A 14,891-nucleotide genomic window follows, 5' to 3' on the forward strand; every position below is an offset into this window, starting at 1 on the left:
TTACAGACTTAAGGACTCCTGGGGAAAAAACAAAGTATGAAAACTATGTAAATTTTATCCACAAGCCAAGCTCAGAGCTTGATGCACAGTAGGTGCTCAATAAATATCTGCTAGATGAATCATAATTAAATGTAAAATGCCTCTCACTTCTTTCCGCACTCCCTGTCTTTCTCATTTGGCATAAAAACTTTTACTCTGTCATTTGAGTTTCTTGAGATGGGAACATTAAGTTTTGAGAAGAGCTGTTGATCTTACACTTTAAAAAAAGTACCAACATAAGGTACTAAAGTATACCATTTTTTAAAAGCACTGATTTATATATATATATATATATATACACATACACACACATAAATATATTCACACATTGATTAGCAATACAAGCCTGTAAGCATGTAGTAACAAATCCTATGGGCATTAAACACACATGTGAAAAGTTCTTAAGGGTAAGGGAAAACAAGTATACAACCACATGGAAAATTGCCCTGACAAATTCATGATCTTCTACCTTAGGCCCTTAACAAGGACTTTCTTTCCTTTCTTTAGTTAGTTCTTCAGCTTCCCTCTTCAGTGATTCCACATTTACTTCCTTTTCTCATGCCCAACTCATTGTCATCCATAGCACTCCTTCCTATTTTACTAAGAAAGGTGAGAACATTGAGTATTAATGGTCAACCTCCTGCCTCCTCCCACCTAGAATTTATCTTCATTTTTACCCATTCTAATCTTCCCTCTAGTCCGTAAGTTTACCCCTTGTACAAAATCAAATACTTTTTGACCTACAGTCACATCTTGTGAAGAAACTGGCTCCATTGATTGATATCTCTATTCTGTATCTCATCTCTGTCATGACTCCTGCTAGACTATAAACGTACTCAAATCTCTCCCATTCTAAAAAAAAGTATCTCCGTTGAGTTCCTTTAAGCTAATACCCTACCTTCTAATTTCTTATCATAGCCAAGCTCTCCATTTTTTTCTCTTTCCATTCACTCCCGGACCTACTTAAACTGTCAAAACCACTTCACTCAGTGACAGATGACTCAATAACAAATCTTAGTTGACAAATTTCTAATCCCTAGTATATTTGAACCTACTATACCATTTGACACTTGATATTTTCAGTAGGTGGTCAAATATTTTTTGGATGCGTAAAGTCGGAATCAATGGAGGAGTCACAAGGTCAGACTCAACAAATTCAACTTTAGGTATATGACAAAGGATTTTTATAACCTCTACATCAGTGTTTCTCAAACTAGAATCTTTGAATTCTTTACCAGATATTTTTCCTCATGTTGATTTATTTCATTAATCTATAGTAATTAATATAGTCCAGATCACCTTGATTCCCACTTACAACTAAGCACTGCCATGTGATTCCAGAGCCTGTGTTGTGTTTAGGTTGATGACCTTGTTGGCACCATGTAACAGTACTTTGTCTTAGGCAAATGAGAACAGAAATAGATAACAATTGCTTATTTCTGGCCATGTGAAAGCTAAATGACATCAGTGAAAGAATGAACAAAGGTCTCCTAAAGGTTCTGTAGAGAAGGCTGGTCATTACATATGGAACACAGCAGTTAGTATAGACGTGCCAAATTTAAAAGTACCTAAACTGCAGTAGTCAGCTCTGTATTTGTTTCAAGAGGCAATTTGTAAAAAATAAAATAAAAATCAAGTAGCACACAGATATTAATTTTATTAGTTTACATTTTTCCACATTTAATATATAAACTTTAGTTTCATAGTTCTTTAAGAGTTAAGAGCTTAAGGAGTTTATACCAAGTTTATAAGTATATTTTGCTTTATTTTTTTGCAATTTTATTATAGTTTATCATCGTGTGTGTGTGTGTGTGTGTGTGTCTGTGTGCATATATATGATTTTATTATAACATTCTGATAAATAACTGGAGGGGTAGCCTCAAAAAATTTTTTTTCTTAAGGTCAGCTCTACCCATTAAATACACTAAATATACCTCCTGTATTATGGGTCTTTAGTGCAATTACTGCAACTATTTTAGGTCTTTCTCACAATCCCAGATTATTTCAGTAGCATCTCAAGTGGTCTCTTTACCTCTACATACACTTCTGTTACATCTTCCACATTGCTATCATAGTTATCTTTTCATGATTAAAATCTGATCATGACTTTATGCTAAAAATTCAATTCGCTCATCCCATACCCTTCAGAATAAAATCTGAGCTCATTAACATGGCTTGTTAATAAGGCCCTCAAGATATCCAGCCTTGTCTTTCAATATTTTGTCTCTTTTCTCATTCATCCCCCCCACCCCCTACACACACACACCCCACCACCACCACCACCACCACCACCACCACCACCACCACTACTACTACTACTACTACTACTACTACTACTACTACTACAGCCAAAGTACCTTCTAAAGTTCCAAAGTACCTTGGAAACTTACTTTCCAAAGTAAGTTTTGGAAACTTGTTATTTCTAAAACTTACCTGGTCAAGTTCTCTGAAACTGTGCATGTTGTTCTGCCTAGGAGCATTTCTCCCTTTTCTTTTTCCTGGTATGCCCTTTTTTTCATTTGTTTAAATACAACTCCCTTTTGCAGATAACCCCCCCCCCCCCACTGGTGAACTGGGCACATTAATATTACTCTATGTATGCATTTATGTCACTGAACACACTCTATGGTGACTGTCTGATACTTAATGGTCTCCCCAGTTAAAAATTTTTCCTCAAGGTGACATCTGACTTTCATCTATGTATCTTCAGCATCTAGCTCAGTGCCTAGCACATACTAAGCATTCAATATTTTTTTAAAAATGAACACTTAAAAAGATGGGAGTGATTATATCAACAGATCTCTACTACATTAACATCCTTCGGCCTAAACCTGAAGACACCGCTTAGCCTAGTCAGACCTAAATATTGTTGACTGACACACTGTATAACTTTCCTTAACTTACATCAAAAGCAGTCCCATAATGTAAATACACGTTTTTTTAAACTGTAAATAAGGAAGTTTTTCAGAAGGCAAAATGAACTATTATATATATGAACATGTTACAGTGACTAGATTTTAAGCCAGCAAGTACAAAAAAGGCAACTAAGTTATGTAAAACTGAACCACCATAAGGGTGGTACCCTGAATTCTGTTCTCTAAAGTAGGAGACCTTGTAGTAGTTGAGTAAAGAGGAAGAAAAAAAGGATTCCTCTTCACTTCCAGTTCCCCCAAGGACAGTCCACCTTTGACATTTTCCTTCCCACTTATTTCTGCACACCTCTCCATCTAGTCTCCAATGTCCTTACCTTGCCTTTTGTCCCTACTTACAGCCCTGTCTGAGCCAGGGGTACGCATTTAGCCCTACCCCTAAAATGCTCCAGGGTAATCTTCCCTTTCTCTCCATTAGTGCAGAATAGAAAGAAGGAAAACAAGACAAAGCTAAATTCACACAAATCTGCAAATATCTACTTATATCAACTCTTGGCCTTTTTGTCTAAATTACTGTTGGAGAATTGAATTTCAAGTATTGTAGCACCCAGGGTTCTATTTTGAATAGGTCTTTTTATAAGATGCGGAATCCGTATCATACTGTTCTTACTGGGTATATATAATAAAGCCCATTCACTTAATCATTAACTTTGAGATTTAATATGTTTTGATGATGGGATATCGCTGAAGCTGTCACACTTCTTCAACACCAAATGAGCCAAATTCTTAAAATTTTTTTTAGATGTAGTGGAATGTTTCTTAGTAAGTTTCATTCTTTCTTATGTGCCATGTGCTAAAATCAGTACTTCTTGCAATGAAAAAAATCAACAGGTACTAGATAGTATTAAAAACTAAAAGCCTCACATAAGTTGCTCCATTAAGCCACTTAGATACTATATAGATCTGATTCTTTAGAACCACTGTGTACAACATTCCTATAATCACACCTAACTTAAAATTCTCTAATAGAAGAATTTTAAATTTATCATCACTATCTTACTAAAGAATTCTCACCTACATTTAAATAATCAAATTCAATATGGGTAAAATAATGATCATTTCTGGTCTAAATCACACCACACCTCTGTTTACTTTAGACTTTTTAGATTGTTACTGAAACAAGAAAGATTATAATTATTGTTGGTAAGTAATTTTAATTTGAATTCCTTACTTTTAGTTAAGTACTTTTAAAGTTAATTCATATTTCGGGACCCAAAAAATAGAGGCCAACCCAGTGGCTCAGCCCACACCACAAATCTAAATCTACGTCAGCCTGCAATTACATGACACACCTGTCAAGGAAATCTAACATATACCAATCACAATCCTCCAACTCAGCTTAACTATTAACTAGCTCACCTGACCCTAGAAAACAGGACCTGCTGGCCTTACAAGGAAATCCCCGACCTCCTAGGCAGTCATGCCCTGTTTTGGCACTGAAGCTTCTAAGGCTCTAAAACTCACGCTTGCCCAAAATCCCTGGGGAAGGGAAAGAGTGTTGCACTGATTATGAGACACTGTACAACCTCAATCCACAGATTGTTTTCCCTTGAATAAAGGGCATCAAACTCATTACTAAATTGTTTTAGTTTTGTCATTTGACAGCACCTAACCCTCAAATTCCTTATCTAGATGATCTACCCCCAATTTTCAAACTACTTGATTTTTATTGGAAATTTTAAAGAAATTTTTCTATATTTAGAGTATGCCAAAATCAGATGTATTCTATTTCTGATCATAATCATGAACTTTAATTTTCAATAAAATATAATGCTTTTTTTTTGGCCCAGCCACGTGGCATGCAGGGTGCGGATCTTAGTTCCCCAACCGGGAATGGAACCCTCGTCCCCTGCTTTGGGAGCATGGAGTCTTAACCACTGGACTGCCAGGGAAGTCCCAATATAATGCTGTTTAAAATTTTTAATCACTATGTTTTACAAAGCAAATAACATTGATGAAAATATCTCCAAATTTAAGACTAACTGACAGCAAATGCTTATTATGTTAAAACCAAATCTAAATTACATTGTTGTTTGTACTGAAGGAAAAACCTTGCTGGATGTAAATTTTTTACATTTTAAAAGGATGAAAAAAAAAAGGATGCCATCTTATCATCAGTAACCAGAAAAGTATGAGATATTGAAAATATTTAGTAGTAAGTTTCCAGGCTGATCTCACATTTTAATTCTAATTCATTAGTTTTTTTAAATCTAGGGCTTCCCTGGTGGCCCAGTGGTTGAGGGTCCACCTCCCAATGCAGGGGACAGGGTTTCGACCCCTGGTCCAGGAGGATCCCACACGCCGCGGAGCGGCTGGGCCCGTGTGCCACAATTACGGAGCCCATGCGCCCCCGGGGGGTGGGGGGAAGGGGGAGGAGGGAAGGAGGGGGAGAGGGAGGGGGCCGGGGCCGCCGCCATGAGAGGTCCGCGCACCGTGGCAGAGAGTGGCCCCCCCGCTCACCGCAACTGGAGGGAGCCCACGCGCAGCAACGAAGACCCAACGCAGCCAAAAATGAAATAAATTTATTTTTAAAAAATCTACATTGCGATAATTCACATACCATCAAATTCACTCTTTTAAAGTGTACAGTCAAGTGGATTTTAGAATATTCACAGAGTTGTGTAATCAACACCTTTATCCAACTTAAGAACATTTCATCACCTTCCCCCCAAAAAGACCACATACTCATTAGCAGTCACTCCCCATTTTCCCTGCCCCTAGTCGCGGGTAACCAGTAATCTACTAGTCATTTCATATGAATGGAATCATACAGTACGTGGCCTTTTGTGTCTGGCTTTTTTCACTTAGCAGAATATTTTCAAGCTTCAAGATACATGTTGCAGCAGTATCAGTGTTTTGTTCTTTCTTATTAACCAATACTATTCCATCATATGGATATACCACATTTTATTTATCCATTTATTAGCTGATGGACATTTGGGTTGTTTCTACTTTTTGGCTATTATGAATAATACTCTGAACATTCATGTATACAAGTTTTTACATTGAAAATGCTCAAATTTATTTTTAGCTTTAACATTTGGGCGTGGTTCATTATGTGCCAAAAACCACCTCAAGGTCAAAATGGTGTTCTCAGTATGAAATAAAGTAGTTTCCTAAACCACACTCACTTGTCTTGATCATTAAAATGAAATTCTGAAGTGGTAAGGTATAGAGACTAATTTGATTTTTTTTTTTTCTTTTATTTTTGCAGTACACGGGCCTCTCACTGTTGTGGCCTCTCCCGTTGCGGAGCACAGGCTCCGGACGCACAGGCTCAGCGGCCATGGCTCACGGGCCTAGCTGCTCTGCGGCATGTGGAATCTTCCGGGACGGGGGCACGAACCCGTGTCCCCTACATCGGCAGGCGGACTCTCAACCACTGCGCCACCAGGGAAGCCGAACTAATTTGATTTTTATGCAAATAATATGAAAAACGTTTGGTTGAGTTGGGTTCCATATTTCCTATTCCAAGTGAATTTGTAAACATGCATTTTGTATATTCATAGTTTTATATTAAATCTGGACCGTAGCATTTATAATGTAATTAAGTTAATAAAATGGCATAAACTGTGTTAGAGCCAGTGTCCTTAGCAAGTTATAAAATTCTGTAACAACGTAAGTCATAATGGCCATCATTAAAAAGTCTACAAATAGCAAATGCTGGAGAGGGTGTGGAGAAAAGGGGAACCCTCCTACACTGTTGGTGGGAATGTAAATTGGTGCAGCCACTGGAAAACAGTATGGAGGTTCCTTAAAAAGCTAAAGTAGAGCTGCCATATGATCCAGCAATCCCACTACTGTGCATATACCCAGGGAAAACTATAATTTGAAAAGATACATACACCCCAGTGTTCACAGCAGCAGTATTTACAATAGCCAATATATGGAAGCAACCTAAATGTCCATCGACAGATGAATGGATAAAGAAGATGTGGTATATACACACAATGGAATACTACTCAGCCATTAAAAAGAATGAAATAATGCCATTTGAAGCAACATGGATGGACCCAGAGATTATCATACTAAGTGAAGTAAGAAAGAGAAAGACAAATACCATATGATATCACTTATATGTAGAATCTAAAATATGACGCAAATGAAGTTATTTACAAAACAGAAACACAGACACAGAAAACAAACTTATGGTTACCAAAGGGGAAAGGTGGTGGGGGAGGGATAAATTAGGAGTTTGGGATTAGCAGACAGACTACTATATACGAAATAGATAAAGAACAAGTTCCTACCGTACAGCACAGGGAACTATATTCAATATCCTGAAATAAACCGTAATGAAAAGGAGTGTGTATATAGATGTATAACTGAATCACTTTGCTGTACACCAGAAACTAACACAACACTGTAAATCAACTATACTTCAATAAGAAGAAAAAATTCTGTGACAAAGTTACAAAGATCTAAAAATATAGCCGTAATATTAATAACATAAGTATATGTACTAGTCTACGCTAACAATGTTTATTCACAAGTACGTTTTAATTAACCCCTGTACTCACATTACAATAATGTAGCTTCACTGATGCATTCATATAATATTAGGACTTCATAATTTGGATTAGTTATTCCATTGCCACTTTTATGCTAATTTTCTTCATTCTTTATATTCTTCAGTTTTATGCCACTTCATGCAAGAAAATCTGACCTACCATAATTAGAAAGACTTCAATACAATATTCATTAAGAAGGAAGGGACTGGTTTAGCTATTTCTTCAACATTTTTGCACCTTTTTAACTTCTGAATGTTTCTTTCAATATATAAAACCATAGTCTTTTTTAGCATACTGCACACTGCTATATAAAAAAATGATTATTTTCCTTTCTTTTTTTCAGATGGGGACGTTGCTATCATCGTAATTCAAATAGGTCAAATGCAACTGTAAAGTGAGTTCTCTATAATACCAGACATGTGAATAGTGTTTTAAAGTTTGAGCTGATCCTAAACTGCCTCTTAAAACATCAAAATACTTCTAGGCCATGGTCGTTTTAATTTTAACCTTAGCAAAACTGAGTAGAAATGTAAGTATGCTAGTGTAAATACAAACAAATAGAAAGCATAGTCAACCAATAAATTCACTTCAGTGCCAAATAAAAATAAATTTGGGATTTCATAATCACTTGCCTCCATTAAGCATAGATAATCTAGAACTTCATATATTAGGATTTATTTACATGCAATAATTTCTTCCATACAACCCTGACAGTGGTCAATATAAAAAATACAGTAGCACCATTATAAAACAAATGTTTAATTTCAGATATGCAAGTATGTTTGTAGGGCAGGAAAAGGCATGAGTGGATTTCTTCATCTTCTAAGCAAAATTCCATTACAACAAAAATTTCTGTAAAACAAACTATTTTCTAGCCCCAACTGGTAGCCCACTTTTTTTTTTTTTTTTTTTTTTGGTACGCAGGCCTCTCACTGTTGTGGCCTCTCCCGTTGCGGAGCACAGGCTCCGGACGCGCAGGCTCAGCGGCCATGGCTCACGGGCCCAGCCGCTCCGCGGCATGTGGGATCTTCCCAGACCGGGGTACGAACCCGTGTTCCCTGCATCGGCAGGCGGACTCTCAACCACTGCGCCACCAGGGAAGCCCTAGCCCACTTATTTTAAAGGTAGTGTTGGATATAAGCAATACCACAGCAAAGGAAGAATTTAGAAAATTCCTTTTATAACATAACATTGTAAATCAACTACACTTCAATAAAATTTTTTTTAATTCCTTTTAGACACTGGGTGAAAATATTTTGAGGCAGTGAATATGTATTTGTTATACTAGTGGGCAAATTAAAGTCGGCTAACAGTCGAAGGGTAAAAAAAATAAACACCTTAGTAAAGAGTGAGAGCTTTTCAACTATATTTCAATTAAAAAAAAAGAGTGAGAGCTTTGAGGTCAGACTGCCTAGGTTTAAATCCTGGCTGTACTACTTAGTAATTGTATGACCTTGAATGTTTCATCTGTGTAATGGGGATTAAAGGGCCCAGCACACAGTACATCAAATAACAATTATTAACACTTGTTATTTAGAATTTTAAATACACAGTATTTTAATTTCTTTCATCTTTGGTTATTATTTTCATTTTGTAATTCTTCCAGCATGTCTTATTTGTAAAGGCATTTACGAATAAGTAAGAGTGATACAGTAAAACCTAAGTTATCCAAAATGCTTGGGAAATGAATCACTCTGGATAGGTAAATTTTCTATAGGGTACCTTTTTTTTTTTTTTTAGATGTTGGGGGTAGTAGTTTATTATAGGGTACCTTTATAGGTATCCAAAAAAAAAAAGAAATCAACAAATGGGATAAATTTATTTCCTACCCTATTACACACTTCCATGCCTTCTTAACAACAGTATACTAGTGGTAAACTTTTTCTTAATAAATCACTATTATTATGAATATCAATTATATTTCCATGTTAAAATGTCACAATCCAAAGCTTACCAACAGTAATATGCCTACTTGATTCCACCTAAGGTTTTTTAACATTAAGTCCATGAATAGAATTCAGGGGGTGTGTGAAATTGAATGGGAAAAAAAAAATTACATCTTTATTTTTACTAATCTCTAACTGAAAATTAGCATTTCCTTCAATTATGACTGAAAGCACCAAAGAGCTGCACCTATGTCTGTATCTCCAATAGGAATCACAGATCCTTTATATCACATTACAACTGTTGCAAACTCTGGAAATTTTATGTTCATCATTATTTCAAAAATTTGGTCTTTATTAGACCCAACACTAGATCTTACAGTGTTAATAAAGCCCATATATTCCTATATCAAAAGTTTGTTTTTCTTGAATATTTTGAGCTTGTTTCAATTTTTTTTCTTTTGTAATGCTATGAATTTTATTTTATACATTTAAAAGCATAATTCTGAGAAGAGTCCATGGCTTCACCAGCCTGCTAATGTGGTTTGTGGCTCAAAAACAGTTAAGAACGCTGACCTCAAATTTGTCTCACTCTTCTGTGCTCTGTTAATTCAGAGCATTGATGTGGTCCATTATATTTTCATACCAAAGCTTGTTTAGATTAGGGTAGTACAAATTAGCTTCTCTAGGGCTTTTCTTCATGGACCTCCTGGATTTTGTGAGTTCCCTCTGAGTAGGTAGGAATGTTTCCTACCATTCTTTTTTTTTTTTTTTTTTTTTTTTTGCGGTACGTGGGCCTTTCACTGCTGTGGCCTCTCCCGTTGCGGAGCACAGGCTCCGGACGCGCAGGCTCAGTGGCCATGGCTCACGGGCCCAGCCGCTCCGCGGCATGTGGGATCTTCCCGGACCGGGGCACGAACCCGCATCCCCTGCATCGGCAGGCGGACTCTCAACCACTGCGCCACCAGGGAAGCCCTCCTACCATTCTTATACTTGGCTTTTGAAAGAGCAAAACAAATAGAGGGAGAAATAAGTCAAATAAAATTAGCTTCGGATAGTATTGAAAGTAGAAATCTAAAACATCCTACCCTCCCACTTTCTAAATTAAGAGACAATAAATACTCCATTCAATAAATACTCTGATATTAACTGCATGGGTTCAAATTCTACTTCTGCTATTTATCAGCTTTGTGACCGTGGGACAGTAACTTAATCTCTCTGTGCATCAATTTCTTTATTTGTGAAAAGAGGTTAATAAGCACTGTACCTGGTACATTATAAATGTTCCATAAATATTACTTATATTTATTATTATTATTATAGATTTGTTTCACACTATGGCCAGCTGATGTTTGACTAACTTACATTTATACAGTACTGTAGTCTACAGTGCCCTTTTACATGCATTATGACATCTGAAGCATATGATAACCCTGAGAAAGGACAGCTATTATTATACCTACTTTAGTGTTGAAGAAACTAGGTAACCACACCAATATCACACAAATGGGAAGCAATGGAACAAGAACTCAAACCTGCATTTCTTCTTTCACTCCAATTGTCTAATCCTGTGTTTCTACTGTATTAGACTGGTTAAAAGAGAGAACAAAAGGAAGCTTATTTAGGAAAAAAGGAGGGGGCAGAGGTGTCCAGCAGGCCATGAGGTGAGCACTTCGGTGCTCTGGTACTCACAGGGTGGTCCTCTGAGTAATCTGTATCTTGTTAGAATTACAGACTCTCAGGCGCCACCCCTGGCCTACTAAATCAAAATCAGCATTTCGAACACATCCTAGGTGATTCCAAGATACTAGTTTGAGAAGAACTGTTCCACTAATTGCTCTAGTGATGCTGTTATGGTCACTTGAATAATACAAATTTACCACAGGCTTAATAAGTTTTTATTAAGTAATATTTTATAGTAGGAGGAAATAGCTTCCTGCTTTCCCTTAAAAGTCAAGTATATTTAAAAAACAAATTTATATTTCCATTTAATTCTTAAAGATCTCTACTCTCTTAAGTGGGGTCATTAAGGAACGTTAGAAAACCATAAGCAGGTCAGTTCTTACTTTCCAATGCCCTATAAAATTAATCTTACTACCCTGTGCCCTAAGTATGATATACCAGAAAGCAAAATCACCTCTCCATCCTTTTCACCGGCAGAATAAAACCCCGTATTTCTCTCCCTGGATATTTCAGTAAGTACTGAGTTTTTCGGACCCCAAACTCTTATTTCTTGAATGAGTTTTGTAACTTTCTGGCTCTAGGGATTGAAACACAGCAACAGAAGAAAAAGGTATTAAACCTACTCCCATACCTAAACCTTAGCGATGGTGATCGTTGATTACAGAGGCAAGTAAACAGCCCGTCCCAATCTCCCTACCCTCCCTCCTAATCAATTCACAGTTGAGCTTGATTTCTAGGCTGCTCTAATTCTGGGGTCTGGTCAATGGTCACTCTGTTCTCAGGGCTGACCCTCTAGGCCCTAGGGTCAGAATAGCACTAGGATTCCGCACGTGGGAGCGCTGATCAGCTGCCTGCCCGGTTCTATTTGAAATAACTGTTCCCATTTTGAGGGGCGACTCCTCCCACAGGTTAACCAGCCCAGGCCGGCAGGCGAGCCAATATCGCTCACCTGCTGCACCGGAAACTTCAAAAGCCCGAGTCAACGTAGACTAAAGGTATCCGGTAATTAACCCATAGTACCTCCCACAGCACATTCCTGACTGAGCGCCTGACAGAGGGATGTGTCGGCTCGCGCTCTTACCAGTGCGGGAAACTCCATTTCCTCTCCCTCCCACCAATATAAGCATTCAGGGGCGGTGCTTCCCGGCCACGGCCCGCCCCAGGTCGATCCGGTGCCCCATTGCATCTCGCGAGAATTTGTGGATTTGGGGGCGGGCCCCTATCAGGAAGAGGGCACAAAACTGCCCTTAAGTCATTGCAGCGCTACAGCTCCTGTTAGCCAGCCACGAGATTCTCGCGAGATTCGCCTCCTCAATACCAAGTGAGGAAATTGGGGGACGCTGTCGGGAGGGGCATGGGGCTCGACCGCGCAGCTGCCGCTTCCATTACCTTCCTCCCATGGTCTCCTTCCGGTTCTCGATGCTTCTCTGAGTCTAAGGGTTTCCGCCGCTCGTCTACCCTTCCCCCCAGCCCATGACCTGCCTCCGGCCCCCGCCCTCCCAGTCCAACCTCCGATCTGTTTAGTAAGAAGGTGCTGTTCCGAAAAGGAGAAGGGGGTTGGCACAGATACGCTCGGCCCAGGACCTGGGGAGCAAGCCGTCCTCTTTCGCCCTTAGATTCGCGCCGCGCTCGCGACGGCGGCGTTGGCGGACTGATACGCGGCGGTGAAGAGGCAGGAGGAGGGGGGAGGGGCGGAGCGTGGCAGCTGGCAGTAGTTCCGTCAGAGCGGACATCTTGTGGCTGTGTCGTGCGCGTGAGCCCCGTAGGGCCGGGGAGGCACCAGCTGCCGCGCGGGGAGGAGGCCGAGGCCGCAGCTTGAGGGAGGCCCCGGCCCCTCTGTACGCGTGGGTGTGGACGGCTAGGGGAAGGGAAGGGAGGCCGGCCCAGTGGCCGGCCGGGTAAGGAGGGAAATACAGGCCCTCGGTGGCTTGAGTGACCAGCCTGTTGGGTGGGGTAGGGTGGGAAGGCTGGGGACGCCGGGGCCTCTCCCGTTTAAGGGGGAGGGGGAATGGGCGCGTCCTCGCACCTAAGCCGGAGCCTCAGGGGCAGCTCGGGCGCGTGGTGGCGGTGGCTGGGCGGGCGGGAGCGCGCGGGAGCGCGCTGGAAGGCGGAGTGTATGGTGGCGTCAGGGCCGACACAGCATAGCTCTAGCTGCGGGGACAGCGGTACACATCCAGCCTCTGATTTATTTCCTTCCCCTCCCCGGCCGCACTTTTGAGCAGCGGCCGAAAGAAGCCGGGCGTCAGTCCGGAGTCTCCTGTTCTCCCCTCCCCCCTTGCCTTTCTTTGCCCTAGTGACGCCGGCGTAGCGCCGACTAGGCCCCGGCTCCTCCTCTGCTGGGCCCCGGACCCTGCCCCGCACCCACCCCTTTCTCCTACGCCTCTTCCTTTCCCACCCGGGTCTCTTCCTTTCGAGAGGCCGGGAAGTCACAGTTGGAGCCACCCCTCCGCTCTTCCCGGCACCCTCGCCCCCTCTTCGGGCCGAAGCTCGGCATAGAGGCTGTCGGTGGCTCTGCCGCCCCACCCACCCCGGATCGCGACCGTTTTTGAGGGACTTGGACTCGTCAGGGTCTCTGCGGGGCCTGTGCGAGTGCTGATCTGCTCCGTTTTTGCAAAAGGCGCCTGTGTCTGGCAGAGCCGGTGTGAGACCAAGAGACAATCCTTCCCAGCCGCCGGGATAATCAAGAGTTTTGGCCGGAACTTTGAACACACACCGGTATAGTGAGGAGCCAGACGAAAAGCACAGACTATGGCGCTGAAACGGATTAATAAGGTAACCCATGGGGCGGAGGGAATGGGGGCGTGAGAGAAAAGGAAGGCCCAGCCGGGAGGGAGAGCCTTGGCATTGGGGGGGGCGTATAATTTCGGAAAGACTCTTCCTTGGGTCACTTCGTCCATTGGGGGATGGGGAACGCGGCTGTACTTTAAGAAGAAGCGAGGGGGAAAACTCAGGAACAGAGCACTTGCGGCAAGTGAGGTGTTATCTTGAGCGTGTTTCAATGGAATCGGTGCAAATTAGCGATGAGGGAGAGTGGTGATTGCAGGCGCCTCGATTCTTCGAGAAGAAGAGTTTAGTCCCTCTTCGGAATTGCCGGGAGACGCTCCCGCAAATGTCACGGCGCTTCCTATTCTCGGGGCTTGGAAACTTATTTTAGTTGTAAGATCAAGGCTCCAGGCCTTCTGGAAGAAGAGACGGGGGAAGCTCAGAGGAGAGAAGACCTAAGAAATGCGGCGGGTCCCGAACGTGATTAAGGGGTCGGGGTAGAAGTCTCACCGGCTGAAGAGTAGTGAATGGGCCTGGCCAGAAACTGCTCGACTCTGGGCAGCTTGCACAGGAGTAAGTGGGGCTGGGAGGAGGTGGGCTGACACAGTGTTGCCGCTTTCTGTGTTTTGTAGTTGCGGCTTTTCACCCGAAACTGTTCATCAGAGGCGCGCCGGGAACTGATGGAAAGCCCTTCTGGAAGCTCCGTTTTGCTTTGGCGGGGGAGGGGGGGAGAGTGTGGTGGCAGCGAGAGGAGGGTAGGTGTACCTATGTCTGCCTCAGTCCGTTTCATAGCAGCCTCCGGGGAAATTGTTAAGCTATTTAAAACGAGGTTTGATGGTACACTGTGGATCCGTGTTGGAAAAAATAGGGTTTTTCGAGGCTCGGTGGGTGAGCGGAACCTCCACCTCCGGTGGTTTAGTCTCATTTTCTTGCTCTAACTTCTATCCCGCATTTTAAGATGGCGGCTGCTTTAAGTGGTTCAGGCTCTTTCCGGCATCTCCTTTCGTAATAATATGAAATAATATTCTTTGTTAAATGTTAACTTTTACATCAGGTTGTACACTGCCCTAAGATCTTCTGCT

At 41.4% G+C, this 14,891-nt stretch overlaps 1 protein-coding gene and 1 long non-coding RNA gene across 6 annotated transcripts in view; both read left to right on the forward strand.

Moving 5' to 3' along the window:
- The window catches only part of LOC115846413 (uncharacterized), a 35,929-nt gene extending 29,382 nt beyond the window's left edge, over window positions 1-6,547 (forward strand). For both annotated transcript variants that reach the window (XR_009564067.1, XR_009564066.1), the window contains one exon: window positions 6,184-6,547. This is a non-coding gene — a long non-coding RNA (uncharacterized lncRNA). The remainder of the gene's footprint in view (window positions 1-6,183) is intronic.
- A 5,707-nt stretch (window positions 6,548-12,254) lies between these two features.
- The window catches only part of UBE2D3 (ubiquitin conjugating enzyme E2 D3), a 29,322-nt gene continuing 26,685 nt past the window's right edge, over window positions 12,255-14,891 (forward strand). Inside the window, exons 1-2 of one of the 4 annotated variants that reach the window (XM_060299750.1) lie at window positions 12,255-12,367; window positions 13,664-13,818. In XM_060299750.1, coding sequence (XP_060155733.1) covers window positions 13,795-13,818 — 24 coding nt within the window. In that variant the 5' untranslated portion in view covers window positions 12,255-12,367; window positions 13,664-13,794. The other 3 variants (XM_060299749.2, XM_070045608.1, XM_030845104.2) reach the window with 3 other exon arrangements.

Source organism: Globicephala melas, chromosome 5, assembly GCF_963455315.2.
Source record: "Globicephala melas chromosome 5, mGloMel1.2, whole genome shotgun sequence".
Classification (NCBI taxonomy): Eukaryota; Metazoa; Chordata; class Mammalia; order Artiodactyla; family Delphinidae; genus Globicephala; species Globicephala melas.